Raw genomic sequence first — 25,834 nt, forward strand, 5'->3', positions numbered from 1 at the left:
ATAAAGTAGTTTAAAGTGATGGGATAAAGTGTTAATTGAGAAAAATTAGCTCAATTGAGAGGTTAATTGAGCAGGGATGAAATTATCATTTATTGAAAGCTTAGGGAAAAATGGTAATTAACATCATGCACTAAAACAGTTTTGGACAGCAGCAGTAGTCTAACTTTGAAAAATCACCAAAAATTGTAGAGATTGAATTAGAGGATGAATAAAATATGAAAGTAAAGCTTATAGAGTCTAGTTTCTTATAAAAGAAACAATGTAAGTAATGGAATTGTAAATCATGAGATATAATAGATTTTGTGAGACAAGGTCAGAATGAATTCGGGTTCCCCTGTTCTGACTTTGGAAAATCATTAAAAATTGAAGAAAAATAATTAGGGGATTAAATTTGTATGTTTAAAATACTTAATGAGTATATTTTCAAAAGAAACAAGCTAGAACATCATCAGAATTCTGTACAATAAGCTAATTAATTTTTAGTGAAGAGGGGTCGGAACTGTCGAACAGTGGAACAGGGGAAACTTTAAAGAATAAAGTGTACTTATTGGCTAAACCAAAAATTCTGAAAATTTTATGGTAAGAAGATATGTGAGTCTAGTTTTGGGAAAATTAGTGGATATTAATTTGAAGCTCTGTAGCTCAAGATATAAATAATTTAGTGACTATGACTCAATGAGACAGCTTTGAATGCACTATAAATAATAATGGAATTATAGAGAATGTTACATATGAACATGAAATGTATTAGATTAATGATTAAATTTATTTGTTTAGATCCAGAAAATTCAAATATGAAGCTAGATCGAGGAAAAGAAAAAGTTCGGGATTAGTAGATTTTTGTTTACGAACAAGTATCGAGGTAAGTTCGTGTAACTTAAATTATATTCTTAAATGCCTGAAATGTTTGTTATTGATGTGAATATGATTTGAATGTTCATTGTATGAAAATTGATGAAACATTGATATATTTGATAAAAAGGGTAAGAAATCCCGGTTGAATGGAAGAAAAATTCGATGGATCTCTGAAAAGGAATTGACGGTAAAAAGGATCTAGCCCGGACGGGTGATCCTATCCTGATATAGCCCTCCCGAAGAATATGTGGAAAATGGATTTAGCCCGGACGGGTAATCCGAATTAGGGTCTAAATTTAGTCTGGACTGGTAATTTAGATCCAAACTCATTAGAGTAATTGTCATTGCAGGGGATTTAGCCTGGACTGGTAATCCCACTGTAAGGATGAGGTTCGCGGGAGTGTGCTCTCTGAAATGGAAATGGGCGCACATGAATATGAATTGACGGACCCGGATTTGTACACTTAGGTGTACCCCTGAAAATCCATCGAAATTCCAAGTAGTTCAACGGGATAAATATGGAAAAATAACAAGGGAATGGAAATCATGGAATTGATGAGCTCATCAATCATGGTATATATATATTATTGATACATGAAAATTATTGAACTAACTTGAATGTTGAGTTTGTTCATGTTAAGGGAATAATGCATGGAATGGATGTATGAATGTTTATTGCATTGTATTGAAAATATTAGGTAAGTATAATTCTTGTTACATGAGCTTACTAAGCACAAAGTGCTTACCCTATTTCTTTTTCCCCTGTTTTGTAGTGTTAAGAGCTCGGAGATCGGATTTGGTCGGAGACGCATCACACTATCAACCTCAAGATCTCAGTATATAAAGAAACTTTATTTTGAAAATCAATGGCATGTATAAGCTAGTAAAGTAAATGTTAATGTGAAATGAATGTATGGTTAGCCATTGGTATGGCTAACAAATTTTGGTTTTGGTATGTGATGAGGTTATCTTATGAATACGTTAAATCTATCTTGAAAATATGTTGAAATAGATTGGTTGTGTTGGATTGGTCTCGGTTTAAAATTGCAGGGAAGATTAGATACTTATAAAGGGGTTATATTGAGTTCAAAAAAAAACTTTGGGATTTTGCGAAAAATTTATTCGATAAAATCTAGTAATGCCTCATACCCCATTTCGGCGACGAATACGGGTAGGGGGTATTATAGATCTCGATACCTCAATTTCTAAAACCACTTACTTTAGGGTCAAACCACTTGTACTTTAGTGAACTGTCCAATTAACAAATTTATCAAATCAAAATACAATATAACACTATAAAAAGCTCGTAAATATTATTAAATAATATTTATTAACCCGATCATTGGAATATGGGGTTCCAAAACCGCCGTTTTCAGTATCACTGAAAACAGGCTGTTACAATTTTAGTCACTTTACTTCAAAAGTTGCAAAATGGTTATTGAACTATTTGAATTTTTTATTTAAGTCATTGTGTTGTTAAGCGTTTTTTTAAAAGTCGATAAGCAATCTCCAAGCATGATTCGATGATCGGTACGATAGATTAGTACCCATCAATGAGTAACAGAACATACCTTAGATCCAAGTTGATTTGACAGTTAGCGTCGGAGATGAAAAATGTTTAGATTTTCGTTTGCAAAATCATGACGTTTAAAATTGATTCAAAAAAAAATTGAATTGTAGGAGAGAGAGAGAGCGATTTCAATTGGTTCAAATAGTGTAACAGAGAATGTCGATTTTAATAGCCCGATAACTTAAATAGAAACTTCCGAATAGTTGAGTGACTAAAACATAAGTTTATTAATAATTTAGTGACATTGTATGTAATTTATCATTTATCTTTTTATATCTTTTATATAAAAATAGATGAATAAATTTTAACATAAAATATTATACTTTTTTAATATTTTATTTTACCACTTAAACTAAAATAACTGATTTATCAAACAAACTCACTTATTTCAATTAAATCGATTCAGATTATAAACTAATACAAGCTATACCACCTCATACAGGGGACAAAAGAGAGGAAAACACTTTTAGAGGGACTTTTTATTGTGTGTCTTCAATTATATTGAATTATGATTAATTTATTAAATGCATATTTTCTCACAATTTTATAGCAAATGAAATAAGAATTCACATCTTCAAATTTATATTCTCAAATATAGTATTATGTTTTATTTATTTGGTGGGTCACATTTCATACTCATATATCAAAACAATTATCCACATCTAGCTAGGCTTAGTAATTCATGTCATGCTTTTTTTAGTCCCTTTAACTACAAAAATTTTAATTTTGTCATACTTTTTTTTGTTATTTGTCATAATAATAAATTTAATCATCAATGTTTATACATTTTGTGAGTTTGATCCCAATTCTAAAAATTTTAACTCTTTTAACGTTTACACCTTTTTATCAATATTCTCCTTATTCTAAAAAATCAATTAAATATAAAAATAATAAAAATACATAAATATTCAAAATTTCAACAACAAGTTGCATGACATATTTATTGATAAAGCTATCCCTTTATTTTTGTCAAATAAAATATGAATCTCACACTATCTATCTTTTAAAGTGGTAAAAGTTGGTCCTTTATTTTATGGAAACAGTTATAACATGGCACAACATACAAAGACGAGAGAGACGGTGAAAAGGAGATTCAGGATGGAGTGATAAGTTATAGATGCAACTTTTATATAATTTGATCTATTTTTAAAAATCATAAATCAAAAAATGTACATATATGACAAATCCATTGCACAACTGTATATATATTAGAATTCAACGATTCCTCACTTCTACAAACAAAATACAATAATTTACACAAATCTTTCAAGTATCAAAATCAATTCTACACCTCAAATTGCCTTGACTTAACCAAAAAAAAAAAAAAACAAATCAAACCATAACCCATTCTTTAATAACTCAATCAATCAATCAATCAACAAAACATGATGATGACCAAACTAGGAAACCTAAAAATTCGTTTCTTGTAAAGGAAAGGGGAAAAAGAACCATTTTTAGAATAAAACTGGAAATGCCAAACTATATTTTTCTTTCTTTTTGTTTTTTTTTTTCATTCAGAATCACTGGAACTCGAGCTGGAGCTGGAACTGGAACTTGAGTCATGGGATTTTGTCTTTTTACCTTTAAGTTTCAGGTTTGGCTTTTCAGATCACTCCTCATGATGTTTCTGTTCTGGCTCACCAGCAGCATTCTCAGCATGTTCTTGAAAACCAGAGACTACATCACTAGCTTCGATCTCTTTTGTTGAAATCTCATCATGCCTTTCTATTTTTGATGATCCAATCCTTAAGTCCGAAGAATGTGGCTGCTCGCCTGGATTAGATTTAGGGCCTTGTTGGAAAGCATTATGTATATCCTCCAGAGATCTTGCCTCGACAACAGGTAATGTTGAACTGATGTCTGCATGAACCTGTTGGTTCACAATCATACTTGGAATAATTATTTCCTCCCCATCTACCCCTTCATGAAGTTGCTTAAACGCCACATCAATGTCTTCCACTGATTTTGCTTCAAGTACAGGTAGCACCACCTCAGTCTCCATCTCTTTTTCTACCATTTCTTTGTTTTCATTTTTTGGTCCACTGGCAACATTCTCACTCAGTGCTTGAATACCAGAGACGGGACTACTACCATCAATCTCTTCAGTAGAAACCACATCAGGATGCTCTACTCCTGAGGAATGTGGCACCTCAGCTAGATTAGATTCGGGGCCTTGTTGAAAAGCACTCTGTATATCCTCCAGAGATCTCGCCTCAACAACTGGTAAATCCGAATTGGTATCTGCATCACCCTGCTGATTCTCAATCATGCTTGGAAGAATTATTTCCTCAACATCAACTCCTTCATGAAATTGCTTAAAAGCCAAATCGATGTCTTCCAATGATCTTGCTTCAAGAACAGGCAGCTCTGCATTGGTCTCCATCTTCATTTCCTCTGTTTCTTCATGGTCATTTTTTGGTTCACCGGCAGAATTCTGACTATTTTCTTGAATGCCAGAGACGGCACAACCAACTTCAATCTCTTTATTAGAAACCACATCATGCTGCTCCATTTCTGATGATCCATTTCTCAAGTCTGTGGAAAGTGGCAGCTCGGCCAGATTAGGTTCTGGACCTTTTTGGAAAGCATTATGTATATCCTCCAGAGATCTTGCCTCGACAACAGGTAACTTTGAAGTGGAATCTTCATGATCCAGCTGATCCTCAATCATGCTTGCAAGAACTACTTCCTCAACATCTACACCTTCATGAAGTTGCTTAAAAGCCAAATCAATATCTTCAACCGATCTTGCATCCAGAACAGGCAGCTCCGCATTGGTCTCCATCTTCAATTCTTCTATTTCTTCATATTCTTTTTTTGGTTCACCAGCAGCAACATTCTCAAGATGTTCTTCAAAGCCAGAGACTGCTTGGCCAACTTCAATCTCATTAGAAGAAACCACATCATGCAGCTCTACTTCTGATGATCCATGCCTCAAGTCTGCTGAATGCGGCAGCTCAGCTGGATTAGGTTCCGGTCCTTTTATGAAAGCATTATGTATATCATCCAGAGATCTTGCCTCGACAACAGGAAATTCTGAAGTGGTATCTGTATGATCTGGCAGATTCTCAATCATACTTGGAAGAATTACTTCCTCAACATCCACTCCTTCATGAAGTTGCTTAAAAGCCAAATCAATATCTTCAACCGATCTTGCTTCAAGAACAGGTAGCTCCACATTGGTTTCTGTCTTTAGTTCTTCTATTTCTTCTTCATTTTTGGGTTCACCAGCAGCATTATCACAACCTTCTTCAATACCAGAGACAGCATTACTAACTTCGATCTCTTCAGAAGAAACAACAACATGCTGCTCTACTTCTGATGATCCAATCCTCAAGTCTGTGGAATGTGGCAGCTGAGCTAGATTAGGTTCTGGGTCTTGTTGCAAAGCATTATGTATATCCTCCAGAGATCTCGCCTCAACAACAGGTAAATCCGAGTTGGTATCTGCATGATCCGGCTGATTCTTAATCATACTTGGAAGAATTACTTCCTCAAAATCCACTCCTTCATGAAGTTGCTTAAATGCCAAATCAATATCTTCTACTGATCTTGTTTCAAGAACAGGCAGTCCCACACTGGTCTCGGTCTCCATATCATCTGCTAACATTGCAGATTCAGTATAGGCAACATGAGATCTCTCCGGTAAACCAATTTCCCCAACATTAAAGTCCCCAACGGTGTCCAGTTCAGAGAGTATTCTTTCATCGATTTCTTTAATCTCATCAACTTCTTCATTATTATTTTCCTCATCAACACGAGGGGCATATACATCGGCATAACTAAAGTGTTCATCAGGGCCCTCATTTTCAATTTCTTTTAGGACCTTCTCTTTCAAATCTTCTTGATCCATTGGCAAAGTATGTACGACAATTTTAGAAGGTAAGGAAGAAGATCCTGAAGTCATCGAAGAGAAATTTGCTGAAAGTTTGTCCTCAGAATCATCAACTTCATGCACATTAGTGTCAGTGTTGACAATGTCTGCTCCCCTTGTAGACTCGGTTGCAATTATAGATGGTTCCTGAATCACAGTGGCACAAGTTAGTTTAGGCATCACCATTTTCATGTAATTAGGATATGAGAAAACATGAAATGAAAAGGAACACGAGTGAAAGCAACAGAAGCAAACAATTCAACTCCTGAGAAAATTCATATATGTAAGGAAATTCACATATATAATGCAGTAAATTGTTTAAACACACAGTATTTAAGCATACATGCAGTGATAACATTTTTGACGAGGTAAATCACACATAGCAGTGAAACCTTAATTGTCCTTGATATGAGTATCACATCTACTTCAACATCATTATTCGACGCAAAAGCAAATTATTGCTTTCAACTAGACTCGTTTTCTTGTGCTGGTACATATAGTAGTAAAGCTTATTTTTATACAGCCATCAACTCCCTAGTAGATGAAAAAGAAAAAAAAAAGAAAAAAGAAAAAAAACAAAGAGACAGGCATCATTTTACTCCTACCGGAGTCTGAGCTCGCAAAAAATTTCATAACAGGAGGACCTTGATCTAAGGAGACCAACATAAACACCGGTTTTGAATAAATTAAAAAAATTATTGAAGACAAAATATGCAAAATAATTGATAATATTATTCTTCAAAGAAGTATGGCAATTCATCAAGGGAAGGAAATTTAAACAAACAGAAGAAGAGATTGAATAATTTACCTCGAGCTTATCATGTTCATCAACAGGCAGTTCATCTTTACCAAACAACAGTTGTTTCTCTGATTCTGATGAAGGACTTTCTCTAGAAGACATATCTTGATGGCTAGAGTTTGAAGGAACTCCCTCATCACAACCTGTATTGGTCTTTGAATCAGAAAATGGCGCTTGGGTTTGATCCATTTCAGATTCCTTTTTATGCTCCTCCCAGATGTTACCCTCTGAAGATTCATTGGGGTGCCTTTGATGCTGTTGTTCCTCAGGTGAAGAATCCACCACCTCACCCATTCCTTCATCAATGGCAAGAGTTGTCTCTGCACCAAGGCTCAATAAGTCCACGTGGTTCTGGATAGAGCTTTCTTCCTTATTTGGCACATCCTCCTCTAATCCCTCATCCGAAGATGACCTTGCCTCTCTTGAAACATATTCAACCACATATTCAGGCACCATTGATGCATTATAATCGGCAGAAGTGGAAGAAACCATTGTCAAGCCAGCAAAAGTAACTTCATGCTTACTAATCTCTGGCAGATCCCTTTCCCTCAGTTCATTTCCATTAAGTAAATCTGAGGAGCCTCCATGCATCACTTGAAAACTAGAAGTACCCTGCTCAGCCATTTCACCATGTGCTTCATGTTTCTCATCAATAGATTCAACCAACATTGAGGGTGAACCCATTTCAGATATCTCAGCCTGTTTGTCAGAAGAGACAGTTGAAAATGAGAGGAAAGTCTCAACTGATGGAGGGTGAAAACTAGAATAAAAAATGGACTCCGTATGTTGATTATCATCCACCACCCCACTTGTAAAATGAAACTCTGATTCCTCAAATGATGGTTGTTTAGAAATGCCAGATTCTTTAAGCTCATTATCTCTGGGTTCACAACCTGCAGATCCGACTCCTTTGACATCTGATATCTTTTCATCAATTTCTGATAATGATGACAAACTTGATCTACTGCTATAATCCTCCTCAGCTGGCTCAGTTCTGGGATGAACTTCAGTTGCATTGAGTCCCACATAAGTAGTTGCTCGAGCTACATCTCCCAATGTTATCACAACCGTATCATGATGAACATCTCTGTTCTCGGCTTCACTAGCAGTGTGTTCTGAATGATTTGTAGCACCAGCTTCAGACACTGGTTCAATTTCCAGGTGACTTTCTCCGTCTCCCAATGTGATCTCAACCACATCATGATGAACATCTCTATTCTCGACTTGGTAGACATCCACGGACTCAACATCGTCAGAATCAGATGAATGGCTCTCTTGTTCAGCGACAGAAACATGATCTTCATTCAAGATCAGTTCAGTTTCTCGAGAAACATCTTGCTTATTTGGCTTGTTGTCCTCCTCATCCACAACTGAACTCACTGATTCCGAATCAGGAATGGAACTCATCTTCGACTCGCTAACTTCACTTGACTGCCTCTGGAATAAGGAAGGGCTAGCTCCTTCTGTTACTAATTGCTCCGGAACAAAGTAAGGTTTCCACTTAAGCTCTTGCCGAGGAACACCTAAAGAAGATGATCCGACATTAAAGCTTTCGTGTCTACTAAAGAAGGCCTCTCTTTGGGAATTAGTTCCCCTTTGATTAAAACCTGAAAACTCTTCTTGGAAACTGTCTCCTTTAAGATCAGGTTTTTCCTCACTCGAGTCATAAGGAAGATCAAAAGGGTTTCTTCGGGGCTGCAAATTGGATGGAGCTGACCCAGGAATGGGAGGTAATCCAAGGTCATCATAGGAATATGGAAGGTCAAAAGGGTTACCTCTTGAGGTTGAAATTGGTGCTAAGTTTAAGGGAATATCAGCAAAATCCAAGTCTATTAGATTCTTCTCTGCCATCAATCTCATACTTTTACGAGCTCTTCTCCTTGCAATAAGCTTATCCAATCGTAGGTTTCTTTCAACCTCTAAACTCCCTAAATCCATGAGATTTTTCTGATCATCCTCTGTCCATTTAATGGCAGATTTACTTTCATCCTCGTTATCTCCCTTTGCTCCACCTTCTTCCTCATTATTTTCTCCCTCTCCCTTATTTTCTGACTCATCACTTTCATCATCACTACTACCATGAGAACTCTCAGACGCCGAATCCAAACCATGACGAGACAACTGAGCAGCCTGTATAGCTTCCGAGCCCAAAAGCGGATGCAACTCATCAAGCATCAGACTTATATCTGCCAGTGAAGCATCGGGAGAGGAACTCTCAGCACCATCAGATCCAGAATCGGAAGATTCATCATCGTCGTCATTGTCGTCGTCATCCTTATCACCATCACCAGCATCCTCGTCACCCGTAACGCATTTCCAAGATGACACCAGAGAAGAATCCAATTCATTACCCCTCGGAACATCATCGATATTGGATGTGAGTTTTCCATCACCCAATTCAACATTTCTATCTCCTACTTCATCTGCCAAAAGATGTTGACTCTCCTCAGCCCTCCTCATACTCGACAACCGTTCACTCTCTAGCATCTCCCCCCAAATTCCCGTCATCTTCTCCAACAAAGAATGATTCAACAGTCCCTCCACCTCATCAATCATCCCATTCTCACAATGAACATTCCTAGAATCCAAATCATCATTGATTAACGGCTTATAAAGAACCGAACAGACACCTTCCTCCACTTCATTGACCTCATTATCAACTAAACTGACTTTCTCGCCGGCATTCTCTACAATATCCCACATCTTCCCTACATGTCTTTCTACAACAAAATCATCATCAGTGAAATCTCTTTTGACAACAGTATCATCCTCACTGACCCCAGTTTTCAATGGAGAAACTTCATGACTAACATTCTCTTCTTCATGTTCGTCGATTTCAGGTATGTTCGGTGACCCGAAACTCAAAAGGGTACCAAGCAATACAGCAGTGCAAACCAAAACAGGAGATGCAGTAACCAAAAAGGAAAACAACAAAGGAAATGATCTATACAAAAATATTAAAAAGCAAGCCAAACCAACCAAAAATGGATGATTACAAACAAAACTACAACATGTTCTAACTGATATTACTATAAATTTCCTAACTTTAACTCCAACGTCCATTCTTTCAAGCCCCATCTCTCTCTATATAAAAGAATTATTTCTTCTCAGTTCCCAATCTGTAAAAAGAGAACCAATTACAAACAAAACAAAATATTGGATCCAGAAACAAATTCATCACAAAAGTTGTTAAGTGTGAACTTACCTTAGAGCTAAAATTAAAAGCAAACAAATGAAGATCAGCCCAACAGCAGAAAAGCAACAATTAAGAGCTTTTGAGTGGTGAAATTGCTACAAAAAAAAAAAGGGAGGAAATTTAAAGCAAAGCTGAAAACTACTCAATGGCAAACAAAAAAAATTCAAAAGTTCCAAGCAAGATATTGAAGACCCAACAATACCTGGAAAAAACCAAGAAAACCCCAAGGTCCTTGAAGCTAAAGAAATTGAAACTAAAAGGATTTTCAAAGTGGGTTAAAGACAAAGCGATCGGTAACTAAAAACAAAGAAAAAAAAAAGAATCCTCTGTTTTTTTTTCTTCTTTATGTGCTGTGTTTTTTCACTTTCTTTTTGCTTACTTTTGATTACTTAGCAGAACAGCTATGAAGTTGTTGGCAATTGTTTTGTGCTCTTTTGTGAAATTCAATTGTTTTTTTTTGCTTTGAGAAAAGATAAAGAAGAAATGGGAATGGGGTGGCACGAAAAGAAGAGAAAGATTGAAAAAGAAAGTCTCTATTATATTCTCCTTTTGTTTTTCTTACGGTTTTCTATTTAGTACTAATTTTCTTTTTATTTTATTTTATTTTATTAATTACGAAAAGATATTTAAAATTAACTGTAAAAATGTCATTTCTTAAGGCGGTAAATTTTGTATAAACAAATATATTTTATAAAATATATAACTATTTTTATTTAATATTCTTTAAAATAATTAATGCATTAAAACATAACAATTTTTAAGTATTATTATTTGATACTAATATCACATTTATTTATTTTTCATGTACTTCCATTTTTACAAATAAGTTTTTCTTTAAAAAAGATAGTTATTGTTTAAGTGAAAATAAAAAAAACAATTTTATAGTGGTAATATAAATTATAATTAAAAATTTTATTTATGTTTTGAGAGGAAAAAAGAAGAAATAAATTGATGTTATACCTCAATTTAAGTTGGCCTAAAATTGTGATCAATAAATCTTTTCCTAAAATATGTGTTGTGAATCATTCTTTTCTTAACCTATGTGTTATGAATCATTCTTTTCTTAAGAATATGTGTTTACTCAATTTTACTAATTTCTCTTTTTTTATTAACTTTTTAACAAAGCTTCAATCATTTAGATATAAACCTTTTAAAGTTATAAAAATTCAACTCAACCAACAAAATGATTTTCGTGTCACATCAACAAAAATTAATGGTGTTAGTGTAAATATGCTAACTTAATTAACGGAATACAAGTTCAATTACTAACTAAATACACACAAAAAATGTTTAGATACCAACTAAATACTTTTAGACAAATATAAGGAACAATAATCCTAATTATTATTTTTATCTAAACTAGTTTGTAATCCAAATAAGATTTTATCATAAACCAATATTTCATTTAAAATAAAAAATATTGAAATACAAATTAAAGAATAAAACTTATATTAATACAATAAAATAAATTTTATTATTTTAAGAAAAGAAAATCAATTCCACGAATAATTTTAGTTTCCAGTTATTATTCTCTATATATCAAAATTATAATAAAAAAGAAGAAGGAGGTATAACACAAAGGCTAAATATAAGATAAGATTAAGCCTTTTAAATATTTAGCCAATATTTTTATTTAAATCTTAATTTAATTTATTAAAATGATAACATTAACATTTAAGTAGTTATTTAATATAAAATAAGAAAACTGAATGATGTAAAATAAGAAAACATATATATATATATGTTTTTTATTTACACTTGGTTTTGATATGGCTAAGAATGAAAGAATTAGTAAATATTTTACCAAAAAAATATTATCAATAGAAACGGGCCATTTACCAATAAAAGCTTAATTCTTTATAAATTTATCGAAATGGGCCTGGTATTTTATTATTTACTGGAATGGACTATTTTTCGGCAAATCGCGTCCACGTCAGCGCGATGTCAGGGGACGTGCCAGGAAATCGTGGCCACGTCATAGCGCTTTGCTGACGTGGCAACAAATCGCCCCCTCGTGGACGCGATTTGCTGCCACGTCAGCAAAGCGCGCTGAAGTGACTGCGATTTCCTGACTCGTAGGTTTTTGGATTTTAGGGTTTAGAGTTTTAGGGTTTTTAGAATTTTTAGGGTTTTGGAGAAAAAAGTAAACAGATAAGTCGCTCCCACGTGTACGCACTTCTTTATGGAAACATCTGCCCTTGAAGCTCCAAATGTTGAGCATGCATTCACTGAAATACTAACTCAAATACATCATGTGATCAGTCGAAAAGCACTCGAAGAAGGGAATGATCAAACAACATTGCCCAAGGGACAAACCATCAATGTCGGCTCTCGGGATGATGTTTCAACTGTGAAGAAAGACGGCTGTTGTTCTGCATAATTGTTAGATGATTCCGAGTGTCCAAATTTGCTTCCTCATTAAGCACAAGCTTTCCTCACCGTGATATTTCTCGAGATCTTTCGTTGAAGACGAAGAAATCACAGCATTCCAGGGATTTTCTTATAGTTTGTTCAGACAGATCTAGTTTTAGCATTTTAAATGATTTTCATTAGTTGTGGAGAATAAGTTTTAAATTAGCTATCATAATGTTTTGTATTTTCAAAGGAGTATTTTATGTAATATAACAAATAAATAGGGATAATTTAGGTATTATAAATAATTTAAATAATTTAGTGCAACTATATATATGAAATTTCATTAGATGGGCAAGTTGCGACCACGTCAGCGTACTTTGCTGACGTGGCAACAAATCGCTCCCTCGATGACGCAATTTGTTGTCACGTTAGCAAAGCGCGTTGACGTGGCCGCGATTTCCTGACACGTCCCCTGACATCGCGCTGACGTAGACGCGATTTGCCGAAAAATGCCCATTTCGGTAATTAAAAAAAAGGCTTTTTTTAGTAAATTACCCAATAAAAACACTTCATTTTTTTAAAAATAAAAAATAATCCGATTTTATAGTAATTAAATTGATCCAGCCTTATTAAAGGATAAAGCCCTCAATAAAGCAGCATTAAAAAAGGATTAAACAATGTACCAAAAACAAGTATTTGAAAAATAAAGCCACTTGCATAATTTATCCTTTTTAGAAACAACACATCTGTGCATGCCAACATTGATTTCAATTTAAAATATTTTTTACCCCACCCCAGGAGACTTGACTACCACAGCTTCTCAAAAATTCGTGCAATGCACATCCATTGTCTATTTTATAAAAGGATCTGTGACAACATTTAATATTTTATTAATAAAAGTAAGAACATTCCGCCGACCATTGCTATTTAGTTATTTTCCGCCACCACATCTTCTTTTAGTTTTCAGATTGAAAATATAAAAACGTTGAAGCCGCTTTTGTAATTGCAACATTTTGACTGAAAATTTGTATATACCTCAACACTACAATTAAATCATTTATGCAACTGGCCTTCAAACTCATTCAATGTTTTAGGATTGGACCTTAAACTCTTTTTTGGATCATATTAGCCCTTAAACTTAACAACTGATGCATAGCTCAGCTCCTACAACTAGTGTAATCAACTTTTTCCTATTTGTGGCAAAACCAATTACCGTCATCTTCATCTTTTGACTCCACCCATCACTCATCTAGTTCCCTCTAACCAACTACTCACTCATATTTTCACCAAATAGAGGTCAGTTTTGAGCCCAAGGTTTCAAACACTTACCAACATCAATTTGTTTGTAAATCAACATTCAAAATTTTTTTTATCTAAAAATATGTGCAGACCCCTAAAATAAAAAGGTATCATCGTAAATACCTAATAAAAAACCTAAAAATATACATTGACAAAAGACTCAAAAAATCACCTTGTATATATTAAACAGAAACCTAGAAAGTAATATATAGTTTTCTTTTTCTAGGTTTTCATTTTCTTTATACAAAGCTCGATTTCCATGAGATTTTCTTTCATTATTTTCCCTCAATTTAACTTTTCTTTCTATTTTTTTTTCAAAGACTTACCTCTTTTCCATCCCCATTCCATGGCTTCAATTCAAGCTATTTCTTATTTTGCTTTTTTCCAATCACAAAAGGCTTCGAGTAATAAAGAAACTAAATCAATATCAATTAGTGCAGAGACAAATTTTTAGGGCAAACTTGAAGAAAAAACTAATTTAAAAAAAATTAGGAAATGGCTATTTTATTCGAAATTTAGAGAAATAGATCTATTTTGGAGAGAAGGTACGCGCTTTCATTGCCACGTCAGATGAAAACACGCCTAACAAGGCACACTTTCTGACTTTTTTAACACTTTAGCTTCTTCAGTCATATGGTTAAATTTAGGGTTTGATTCCTCTCCTACTAACTTTTGTGTTTTTTATTTCATGTTGTTTCAAGCTTTTTTATTATTTTTAATTAATGTTTTTATCACATTAGCTCCTTTGGTTAAATAATAGTGATTTCATCAGTTAATCATAGGTTTGATTCCTCTTTTCAGCATATTTGAATTTTTTATTTCATGTTGCTTCAAGTTTTTTTTATACCTTAATTAATTTTTTAGCTATTGAACTTGTATTTTTCGTCAAATCACCCAACAATGGATGAAAAAGTTCACTTTTTCAACTTTACTGACATGGTATACATGTTGATTGCCATGTGGATGGCATGCCAATATTTAATTATTTTTTTAATTTTAAAAATATTTAAAAATATATTATTTTTTAATTTTTAAAAATAAATTTTAGATTTTTTTAATTTTTAAAATTTTAAATATTAATTAAAAGCTTATATGTATCTAATGTATATGCCACTTCACAAAGTAAAAAAGTTAACTTTTGCATCCACTTTGGGTTGATTTGACAAAAAAATAAGTTTAAAGGTTAAAAAGACAAAAAAAGTAAATAGAAGGCTAAAATGATTTTTTTGTAAAGTTAAAACCAAATAAATTATTATACATTAGGAAAGTGAGGAAGAATAGTTGCAATAACTTTGCAAAACAAATGCATCCACCAAGTGTATTTCTTTAGGGTAAACTACATAGATAGTAACTCAATTATGAAAAAAAATCATTTTAAGCATTCAAAATAAAAGGTTTGTAATTTAAACACCCATATAGATAGTTCAATCATTTTGACCACTTCTGTCAAAATCACAAACGGCGTGCTGACATGGTAGTTAAAGAATTGATATAATAAAAAATTTAACCATCAACTTTTCCATCTATTTTGTTAACTGCTAGGTCAGCTTGCCATTTGTAATTTTAACGGGAGTGACCAAAATATAATATGAGTGCTAGAATTATAATTTTTTTTGAGTGTCTAGAATATATATATTTTTATAATTAGGTAATTATTTATGTAGTTTATTTATTTTTAATGTTGAGAAGAAAAGGGGGCATGATATTATTGTTAATGTGAGTTGGTTAAGAATGAATTAGTTAATGGTGGGTTAGGTAGGGATGACGGCAAGGTGGAAAGGGGACATGATTATGGCGGAATTAAATTATTTAAATACAAAATTTAATATTAGAATTCCACATCAATTTTCAAAGTCTTTTTTTCTTTGTTTATTTATTTTTATTAATTCAATTCAATACATTTAAGGCCAATTGCATTCCTCTTTCTATTGTTTCATAATTATATTTATTAAACAGTCAGATTATTAGTTTAATTATAAAACTCTAATTTCATCTTAACAATACTTTCTTTCCACAAGCTTAACAATACATTTTTTTTTTCTTTTATATAGGAAAAGTTTCTTCGTAGTTGCACTACACCAGAATAGGCTTTTAGCGGCACTTTTTGCGGCGTTTGGAACAAAAGCGCCACAAAAAATCGAGCATTAGCGGCGATTTATCCAAAGCGCCGCTAAAGGTAGAGCTTCAGCGGCGATTATCCGGAAGCGCCGCTAAAAATAGGAATTAGCGGCGTTTTACATAAAGCGCCACAAAAAACCTAAGATCAACGGCGTCGTTTTTGCGATTTTTTAAACCTTTAGCGGCGTTTTTGTGTAAGCGCCGCTAATGCTCGGATCTTTGACGGCGTTTTTCTCTAGGCGCCGCTAATGCTCGAGTCTTTAGCGGCGTTTTCGTGTAGGCACCGCTAATGCTCGGATCTTTAGCAGCGTTTTTGTCTAGGCGCCGCTAATGCTCGGATCTTTAGCGGCGTTTTTATACAAGCGCCGCTAATACTCGGATCTTTAGCGGCGTTTTTAACTGAGCGCCACTAATTCTCTTGTCTTCAGCGACGTTTGTATCTAAGCGCCGCTAATGTATTGACCTTTAGCGGCGTTTTTACCGAAGCGCCGCTAATAGTAACAAAAATCTTATAAGTTGAAATAATTAATATTTTGTTCTATTTATTATATAGTGGGACAATTTACATTTAAATTATAATTAACAAATAATATTGATTAATATAAAAAGTTTTTATTAAAGAGAAGTCGTATATATATAACAGCGAACTATTTATAACAGTTGATTTAAATTACTACTTTACGAGAGAAAATATATTAAATTATGAATAAAATAAAATATAATAAAACTTAAATTGTTGTATTAATGTAAAGAATAAATTAAAAATAGAATTAACTTTTATAAGAGTAATAAATTTTGGTAGTATATATTGTTCGACTAATTTATACAAAATATATATATTTTAACAATTAATTATTGACTATATTTTATGATTAATATATATATTAAACATTTAGAGAATTTTTTATGGACGGTATTTTAAGGAGTACGGGTATAGATTTAAGGTAATTGGGATTTAAGGTTAATTTAGGGTTAAAGGTTTAAGGGTTTGAGATTTAGGGTTAATTTCAACGGTCATGCATGTTAATTAGGGTTTAATTAATTAGATTTGTTTATTATTTTTATGGTGAATATATACATTCTTATATGTAAAATAGATATTCGAATAAATTTCAAAAATATTGAATATTATAATAGGTAGATCATGATCACTTTATGCATGTCGATTGATAATTTATAATTTGAGACTTGTTAAATGATAATTATCTTGTATATTTAAAACATTAATTAACCGCCCTAATAAACATTTGATTTTTTGATATATATATATGCATGGCTATATATATATGGTTAATTAGTAGCAATATACCGGATGCAAAAATATCGATACTTAAGTTCAAAAATGATAAAACTTATATTTAGATCCATACGGAAATTTTGTCATAAAGATAATATTGCTAGCATATTTCAACTAATTTGTACACAACATTATAAACTACTATATATATATATAATTAACTTGCATGTTTAATAGATTTTCACTATATTTTGTGATTATTAATATAAATTTAGGGAATTTTTGGGTTTGGCGGGGTCATGATAGGGTTTCTTAAGAGGTTAATATTAGATTGATTAATTTTTACGGTAAATATATATATTTGTAAAATAAATCCAGATGATCAATAAATTTAATTAATATATATATTAATGAAGTTTAGTATAGTTTATATTATAATTATTAATAGATATAATAGGTGCGTGGTGGTTAGATGATCATTTTATGGATGCATGTTAATTTATAATTTGAAGATTGTTAAATGATACAATTAACTAATAATATATAGTAACGTTGTATATTTAAAAACATTTAACCGAAATATTTAACGGCCATTTGATATTTTTGATATATATTGATATATATATATAGTTATTAACTATTTAATTTGTATATATAGGACCAAAATAATCTTGGTATAAATAAATAAACAAATAAACAAGTAGGTAATTATGTATTTTTAAATAAATAGGTAATTAATTATTTAAATGTAAGATCCACAAAAAAGAGAAATTTAGTAGCGTTTATAGAAAAACGCGCAAAAGGTAGCCTTTACGGCGTTGTAGTCAAAAACGCATACAAATATTGCAATATCTGACGTCGTTACGTGTTAGGGAATCAGTTTCTATTGTGGCGTTTTATAGGTAAACGCCGCTAATATTCTTGATACTCTATCAGAACGACGTCGTTTCAGTTGAATGATGTACTCTATTACTGGCGTTTTTCAGGAAAACGCCGCAAATATGCAAGCCAAGATTTGTGAAAACATTACCGTTTGTTTGTGTAATTGAAAATTTGATGTTTAGGGGTTAGGGTGATTTAGGGTTTAAGGGTTATGCTTTAGGGGTTAGGGGATTTAAGGGTAAGGGGTTAGGGGGTTATGGATTTGGGGTTTAGGGTTTCAACGGTTATGTTAGAGTTTAAGTTATTAGATTAATTAGTTTTATTAATTTTTATATCAAATATGTTCTTATATATTTCTAAAATATATAATAATAAATTTAATATATTGAAATTATGAGTATATAGTTTAAATTTATTTATTTATCAATAAAATTAAATATTATAAATTTCAAACTTTATACAAAAAAATAAATATTATAAATGTAATATTACAAATTAAAAGTTTTTACTATTAATTATTGTTTAATCAATTATAACTATTTTATGATTATTAAAGATTTAGGGATTATTTTGGATGGCCGTGCTATTTTAAGGATTAGGGGGTATATATGAATTTAAGGTTTGGGATATAAGGGTTAGGGGTTTAGGGGTTACAAGTTACGGGCTAAGGGACAGTGGTTTAGAATTTAGGGTTTAGGGTTTAGGGTTTCAAGGGTCGGATAAAGGTTTTAGGTTAGTTTAGATTAATTTCTTTAAATAATGTTTTAAAAAATCAATTTAAAGTACCAATTGATATCAATTATATTAATGTTTTTGTCATTTAAATATTATTTTAAATAGAATTAAGTTTAATAAGTTAAAAAATAGTTTGAAATATGCATTAAAGCTTTATTAAACGGCGCCGTTTCATATTCTAAATTCAATTTTTAGTGGCGTTTTTTGGAAACGCCGCAAATATACAAGAAATAGTGAAGTTTTCCTAACAAACGCCGGAATGGTGTCTTAAAATTTTGGCAAAACGACGCCGTTTCTTTCATCGTGTTTTAACTTATCATTTTCTCTATAAGGCAGAACACAATAAACACAGAAACAAACAGCCTTCAGACAAAACGGAAGCGATAGAAACGAAAGACAAAAAACAAAGGAAAAAGGGGAGAGGAGAACTCATAAATCGAGTGAAACGAAGCAACAGCTGAGCCAATCTTGACAGGATACTATCAAAGTTGCGGAATTTCTGGGGAAAAGGTAAGCTTTTTTTCTTTTAAAATGCTGTATCTTGATTTAGGGTTTGGGTTAAGTGTAATTTGGTAAATTGGGGTTTAAATAATAAATTCAATCACCAAGCTCTGGCCTGTTTGTTTGGGAATTCGGGGAATTTGGGAATTTTTTCGTGTCTAGGGTTTGGGAAGAAGTATCGATCCTGTGTTTGCTTTCTAGTTTGTTCTTCTCATTGTTGAAGAGTTAACATTAACAGTTAACATTCAGGAGGGACATAGGCTTCTAATTTTGTAAGATGCCATAATAAATTGTGGTCGGCGTATTCTTTTGCAAATAATTTGTTATATTTTGTTAACATGTTGCTAAATCGATTATGTGTATTGAAGAAGCAAATTTGTCTTAAAAAATGTGCTCATTATGTATGTATATATTTACGAATGATGGTGACTTGCTCTAATTTGTTTGAAATCGAAATTCATTTTGAATTGCGCTTTCTTGATGCACCAGTAAACTTCGCTGTCAACCGATAATTGCTTGGCATTCTAAGGTTAATCTTTGGGCACTTAATTTGGTTAATTGGCATTTTAACGCTGACAAGTTAAACTTTAGGTTTGGTTTATGAGAGACTGGGTTTGGGGATTAGGCCTCTTTTGGCGAAAATAAAATTACATAACTCACATGTTAAAGTTGTAGCTATTATTCTTATGCATCGTTGGAACTGATATTGAGATTATCTGGTTGCAATATTTTGCGATGACTACTGTTCGACTTACGCTTATTGGAGATTCGGTGTTGGAAAATCTTGTCTTCTTTTGAGATTTTTGTAAGTTTCTTGACTTACGTTTCCATTTGAAAGCAACTGTCTACATTGTAGACATCTATTTTCGTTATCATACATTCTTAGTTTCTTATATGGTTGCCCTGAATGTTTATATCCATGTATGATGCTAGATTGTAATAATATTTCATTAAAAAATTGCACTGCATATAACATGTGTCTTGAGAGAGTGAAATGTGCACTTCACGAGTTTGGACATAGGCAGTTGGGGCCTCTGAATCTTGTCACTATATTTAGTTGTATATAAAGATATCAAACATGTAGAATTTTGGATATTTTCAGATGGTTATGCAGGACAAAAAGTTTGGCCTACACTTCTATGAATTTGAAGAATTTGTCTATTTTTGTGTTTCAAAACATTCATTTTCTTGGATAGCAAGATTATCATTCATGTACTGCAAAGAACAAGATTTAAAGGTTATTTTTGATTGGAGTATTATTTTTTACTCATGTTTTTAGTATATGGGTTAACAATAAACTAATTCAGTTGGTAATATTTAGCCACTTTTATGATTTATTTTAGCAAAATAGGGAATTTTTCACTTATTTTGAACAAGCCTCATTTTTACAAGAGTTATTACTCAGCAATATATTTAAATTTGTACAACTATTTTGTTTTATTTTATGTCTAACCATTGTAATACATATATAATAAATAAGTTTTTCCTCATATTATTACTCTAGTAGCCAAACGAGGCATTATTGTGTAATGATAGCAAAAAAAGTACCAAACTTGAAAATGTTAATAATGATGACCAAAATTTTAGAAGTTTTAATAACAATAATAATATAAAGGAGAACACATATTCTTGAAAGTTTTAACAACAATAAAAAAAGTAATAAATTTATAAGATATTGACATTGATTTATTTTTATTTAGTTATAGAATATTTAAAAGCATAATAAAAGTTTTATTAAAATTTAAAAGCAATGGGTTTTGTTTTAGGTTTTAAATGGGTTTATATATTAAAACAATTAAGTTTTTTTTAATTTTTCAATCTGCAGTACCTTATCAACGATAATTTGCATGGTATTTATTGCTCTACATGATGTTCTTGTCAATCTCTACATGCATATAGGCACCAATTGAGCGATAATACCCATCTCTAATTACATAACTTAGTTAATTAATATTATACATAATGACAACTTACATAACTTACAACTTACAACTTACATAACTTACATTTTTTAATTATTCATAAATCACATAACATACATTAATATTATACATAAATTACATAACTTAGTTAATTAATATTATACATAAATTACATAACTTAATTTTATGTTCTTATACATAACTTACATTAATATTATACATAACTTACATTAATATTATACATAAATTACATAACTTAATTTTATGTTATTATACATAACTTACATTAATATTATACATAAATTACATAACTTAATTAATTAATATACATAAGTTACATAACTTACATTAATATGATACATAAATTACATAACTTAGTTAATTAATATTATACATATGTTACATAACTTACATTAATATGATACATAAATTACATAACTTAGTTAATTAATATTATACATAACTTACAACTTACATAACTTACATAACTTACATTTTTTAATTATTCATAAATTACATAACTTAATTAGTTAATATACATAAATTACATAACTTAATTAATTAATTAATATTATACATAAATTACATAACTTAGTTAATTAATATTATACATAACTTACAACTTACATAACTTACAACTTACATAACTTACAATTTTTTAATTATTCGTAAATTACATAACTTACAACTTACATAACTTATACGACATACATAACTTACATAGCATAATTTGACTAATACACAACTTACATAATTCGACATAATAAATAACTTACATAATACATAACTTACGTAGCTTAGTTATACTTATTCCTAAATCCTAAACCCGTGCAATTTATTCTCAAGATTAGGCTTCAAGAAATAAGAAATGGACCGGTCTTGGATGAATTTGTCAAGGGTAAGCGACGGTTATCGAAATGGAGTACAAACTTTTCTAGATTTTGTATTTCAATATGCAAGCCAAGAGAACATGATTCTTTGCCCGTGTAAGAAGTGTGTCAACATAAACCGGCATTATCGTGAAGTTGTATCGAGCATCTAATTGTTGATGGGTTTGTTCGTGGTTATAAACAATGGTTTTTCATGGAGAATGCCCGCCTAGTACTTCCTCTTCAAGGATGGATGTATCTTATGATAGTCTTGCCTACCATCGATCATTAGGGGATGACATGGAAGGGATGTTGCGTGAAGCATTTAATATTGAGTCATGGTTTCTGATTGTTCCCACGACTTTCGCCATCTGATGATTGTAATCTCGGTGGAAATACTGGTGCCCAACCTGGAAGAAGTGTACATCATGAAGAGCCGAATGGAGAAGCGGCAAAGTTCTATGCGCTACTTAATGAGATGAACGAAGAACTATATGAGGGATCGAAATTTTCAAAAATGTCATTTTGCATTCGTCTTTTCCAGTTAAAATGTTTGGGAGGGTGGACCGGGAACTCATTGACAATGCTGTTAGAGTTTTTGAGAGAAATGTTTCCGTTTGCAAAAATCCCTCAGTCTTGCAAAGATATGAAGAAAATTATAAAAGACTTAGGTCTTGGGTACAACAAAATCCATAGTTTCCCGAATGATTACATGTTGTATTGGGGCGATCGGAGAAACCAACAGTGCTATCATGTATGCGGCGAATCCCGTTGGATAAATAGAAACACAGAAGATGGGAACGACGATGAAAATGATGCACAGCCAAGAAAGAAGCCGGTCAAGATTTTGCGGTATTTTCCGCTGATACCAAGGCTTCAAAGGCTTTTCATGTCGTCGAAGACAGCGAAGTCAATGACGTGGCACCATGAAGGACGAACCGATGATGGATTATTAAGGCATCCGGCAGATTCTTTGGCTTGGAAATCATTTGACAATAAATTTCCAAGCTTTGTAAGCGATCCAAGGAGTGTGAGGCTTGGCCTAGCATCTGATGGATTTAATCCTTACAAAATCATGAGTACTGCATACAGTACTTGGCCAGTAGTGCTTGTTCCTTACAATCTGCCTCCGTGGATTTGCATGAAGCAATCTTCCCTTATCTTATCTGTGATTATCCCTGGAGAGAAAGGGTCCGGAAATGATATCGACATTTATTTACAGCCACTTATTGAAGAGTTAAAATAATTATGGGCTGGTGTCGAGACATACGGTGTGCTGAGAAAGGAGAACTTTAATTTACGTGCAGCTTTGATGTGGACCATTAATGACTTCCCCGCTTATGCCAATTTATCCGGTTGGAGTACCAATGGTCGTTATGCGTGCCCTTGTTGTGCTGCACAAACATGTTCGCAATAGTTATACAATGGGAAGAAGTTCTCTTTCATGGGGCATCGTCGGTGGTTACCGGAAAATCATAGATTTAGATTTCAGAGTTCGGCATTTGACGATACTGAAGAGTTCAGAGAAACTCCTTCGCAGACAAGTGGATCTGAAATCTTGTTAATGTTGGAAGATATGAATTTCAGTTATGGGAAAATGAATCAACCGGCAAACACGCAAAGAAATAGAAGATCAAATGATGAAGCTGATGATAACTCCGATGAAGAGGATGATCCTAATGAGGCGGACTTGTGGAAGAAAAGAAGTATTTTTTTTGAGTTGCCTTATTGGGAGCACCACCTTTTACGACACAATCTTGATGTTATGCATATTGAGAAAAATGTCTGCGAGAACATTGTCTGTACAATTTTGAATGTAGACGAAAAATCAAAAGACAATCTTCAGAGTCGACTTGATTTAGTTCAGATGGGAATTCGACCTGATCTTCATCCGAATCCACTTCCGAATGGTAAATATCGGTTCGCTTTCTATTTTCTCAATGTAGAAGACGAGAAAGAAGTGTTCGCATTGTGTTGAAGGATATAAAGGTTCAGATCGTATGCATCTAATATATCTCGATGTGTTAGTGTTAAAGATCGAAGACTATATTCGCTAAAATCACATGACTATCACATCTTGATGCAAGATGTCTTGCCGATTGTTTCACGATGTTGTATTTGAAGAAGGTGACGTCTTGTATAATTGAACTATCCAATATAATGAAAGCCATTTGTGGCAAAGTTTGGGATGTTCAAGAACTTCAGAAGGTACAGGATCGAGCCGCTTTAACTTTATGCAACATGGAGAAAATCTTCCCACCTTCCTTCTTCACTATTATGGTTCACTTGATAATCCATCTCCCGGGAGAAGCAACTCTTGGCGGACCCGTTTTCTATCGATGGATGTATCCCATAGAAAGGTGTTAATTACAATTTTTAAAATTTTCCTTCATTCACCTATGTATTTTTGGTTACAACTTTTGATAATGTTGTATACCGTGTTTAGGTTCCTATCCAAATTAAAGTCTTATTGCCGCAACAAGCGTTATCCAGAAGGATCGATTGCCGAAGGCTACTTGGCGAAGGAATGTATGACCTTCATTCAAGATATTTGGAAGATGTTGAAACAAGGTTGAGCAGACCAAATAGAAATCTTTGGACTCACGGATCATAACTTTGCCGATAATTATTTGTTCCAAAGTTTTGGAGAACCAATCGGTAAAGTTGAAATTACAGAATTAGATGATTTATCGTGGGTTCAAGCACATCGATATGTTCTGTTTCACCACGAATCAATGGAACCTTTACGCAAGTAAGTTCTAGAAATTTGATAAATATTCATCGTTTAAAATTGTTTATAGTCTAACAAATGAACATATTTTTAACATAGTGAGTACAAACAAATATTGAGATCTCGTTCGCGCTCCCGAAGAACACAACATTGAGATATCAATAAGTTGTTTACAGAATCTTTTCATGAATGATTAAGCCAAACGGTATGTAATTGGAGCTTTCACGACAAATAATAATATTTACTCAAAACATTTTAATTACTCGGTTTACTTTCCATTCAATAGGTTTGGAGTGGGAAAACGTCAGCGAAGTTAAATGGCTTTCCCAAGGTCCAAATCGGGTGGTTAAAAGATATAGTGCGTTCCTCATAAATGGATTCAGATTTCATACAAAATATCGCGAGAGATTGAGGAGAACGCAAAATTGTGGAATAGTGGTTAATTCCTCAATTACAAGTTATGCTAGTGCTAGGGACAATAATCCTGTGGAGGGAAATGTAGAATATTTTGGACTTCTTACTGACATAATTGAGTTGGATTACTACGGCAAATGAAAAGTTGTCTTATTTCGAGGTGATTGGGCCGATGTTAATACTGCACGTGGAATCAAGTAAAATCAATTTGGTTTCATAATGGTAAACTTCGATCGATTGATTCACACAGGACAACAATTGATTGATGTGCCGTATGTATTTTCTTCTCAAGTCAAACAAGTTTTTTACTCAAAAGACCCAACTGATGAGGGTTGGTATGTTGTACTCCGTAACATCCCTAGAGACTTGTTTGACATGGGCAGTGGAAGTAGAGATGACATTAACGATAGAACACAAACTTTGCCATTTCCAGAACAGAACTTAAATGAAAACATCCCTGGTACTAGTACACAATTT

At 32.7% G+C, this 25,834-nt stretch overlaps 1 protein-coding gene across 1 annotated transcript; it reads right to left on the reverse strand.

Annotated features, from left to right (window-relative positions):
* Positions 1 to 3,601: 3,601 nt before the first annotated feature.
* On the reverse strand, positions 3,602 to 10,809 carry LOC105782500 (uncharacterized). Its single transcript, XM_012607273.2, has 4 exons — positions 10,497 to 10,809; positions 10,304 to 10,389; positions 7,108 to 10,217; positions 3,602 to 6,446 (listed from the first exon to the last, which is right to left on the reverse strand). The coding sequence occupies exons 3-4, from the start codon at positions 10,174 to 10,176 to the stop codon at positions 4,035 to 4,037; spliced, it is 5,481 nt and encodes a 1,826-aa protein (XP_012462727.1). The 5' UTR covers positions 10,177 to 10,217; positions 10,304 to 10,389; positions 10,497 to 10,809; the 3' UTR covers positions 3,602 to 4,034.
* Between the last annotated feature and the right edge of the window lie 15,025 nt (positions 10,810 to 25,834).

This window comes from Gossypium raimondii, chromosome 13, assembly GCF_025698545.1.
Source record: "Gossypium raimondii isolate GPD5lz chromosome 13, ASM2569854v1, whole genome shotgun sequence".
NCBI classification, from domain to species: domain Eukaryota; kingdom Viridiplantae; phylum Streptophyta; class Magnoliopsida; order Malvales; family Malvaceae; genus Gossypium; species Gossypium raimondii.

Excerpts from the sequence above, each read along its gene's own strand:
- LOC105782500 (XM_012607273.2), bottom strand. The coding sequence starts at position 10,176 with ATGGGGCTTGAAAGAATGGACGTTGGAGTTAAAGTTAGGAAATTTATA. Across the intron at positions 6,447-7,107 it reads ATGAACATGATAAGCTCGAG|GAACCATCTATAATTGCAAC; the intron begins GTAAATTATTCA and ends ACTGTGATTCAG.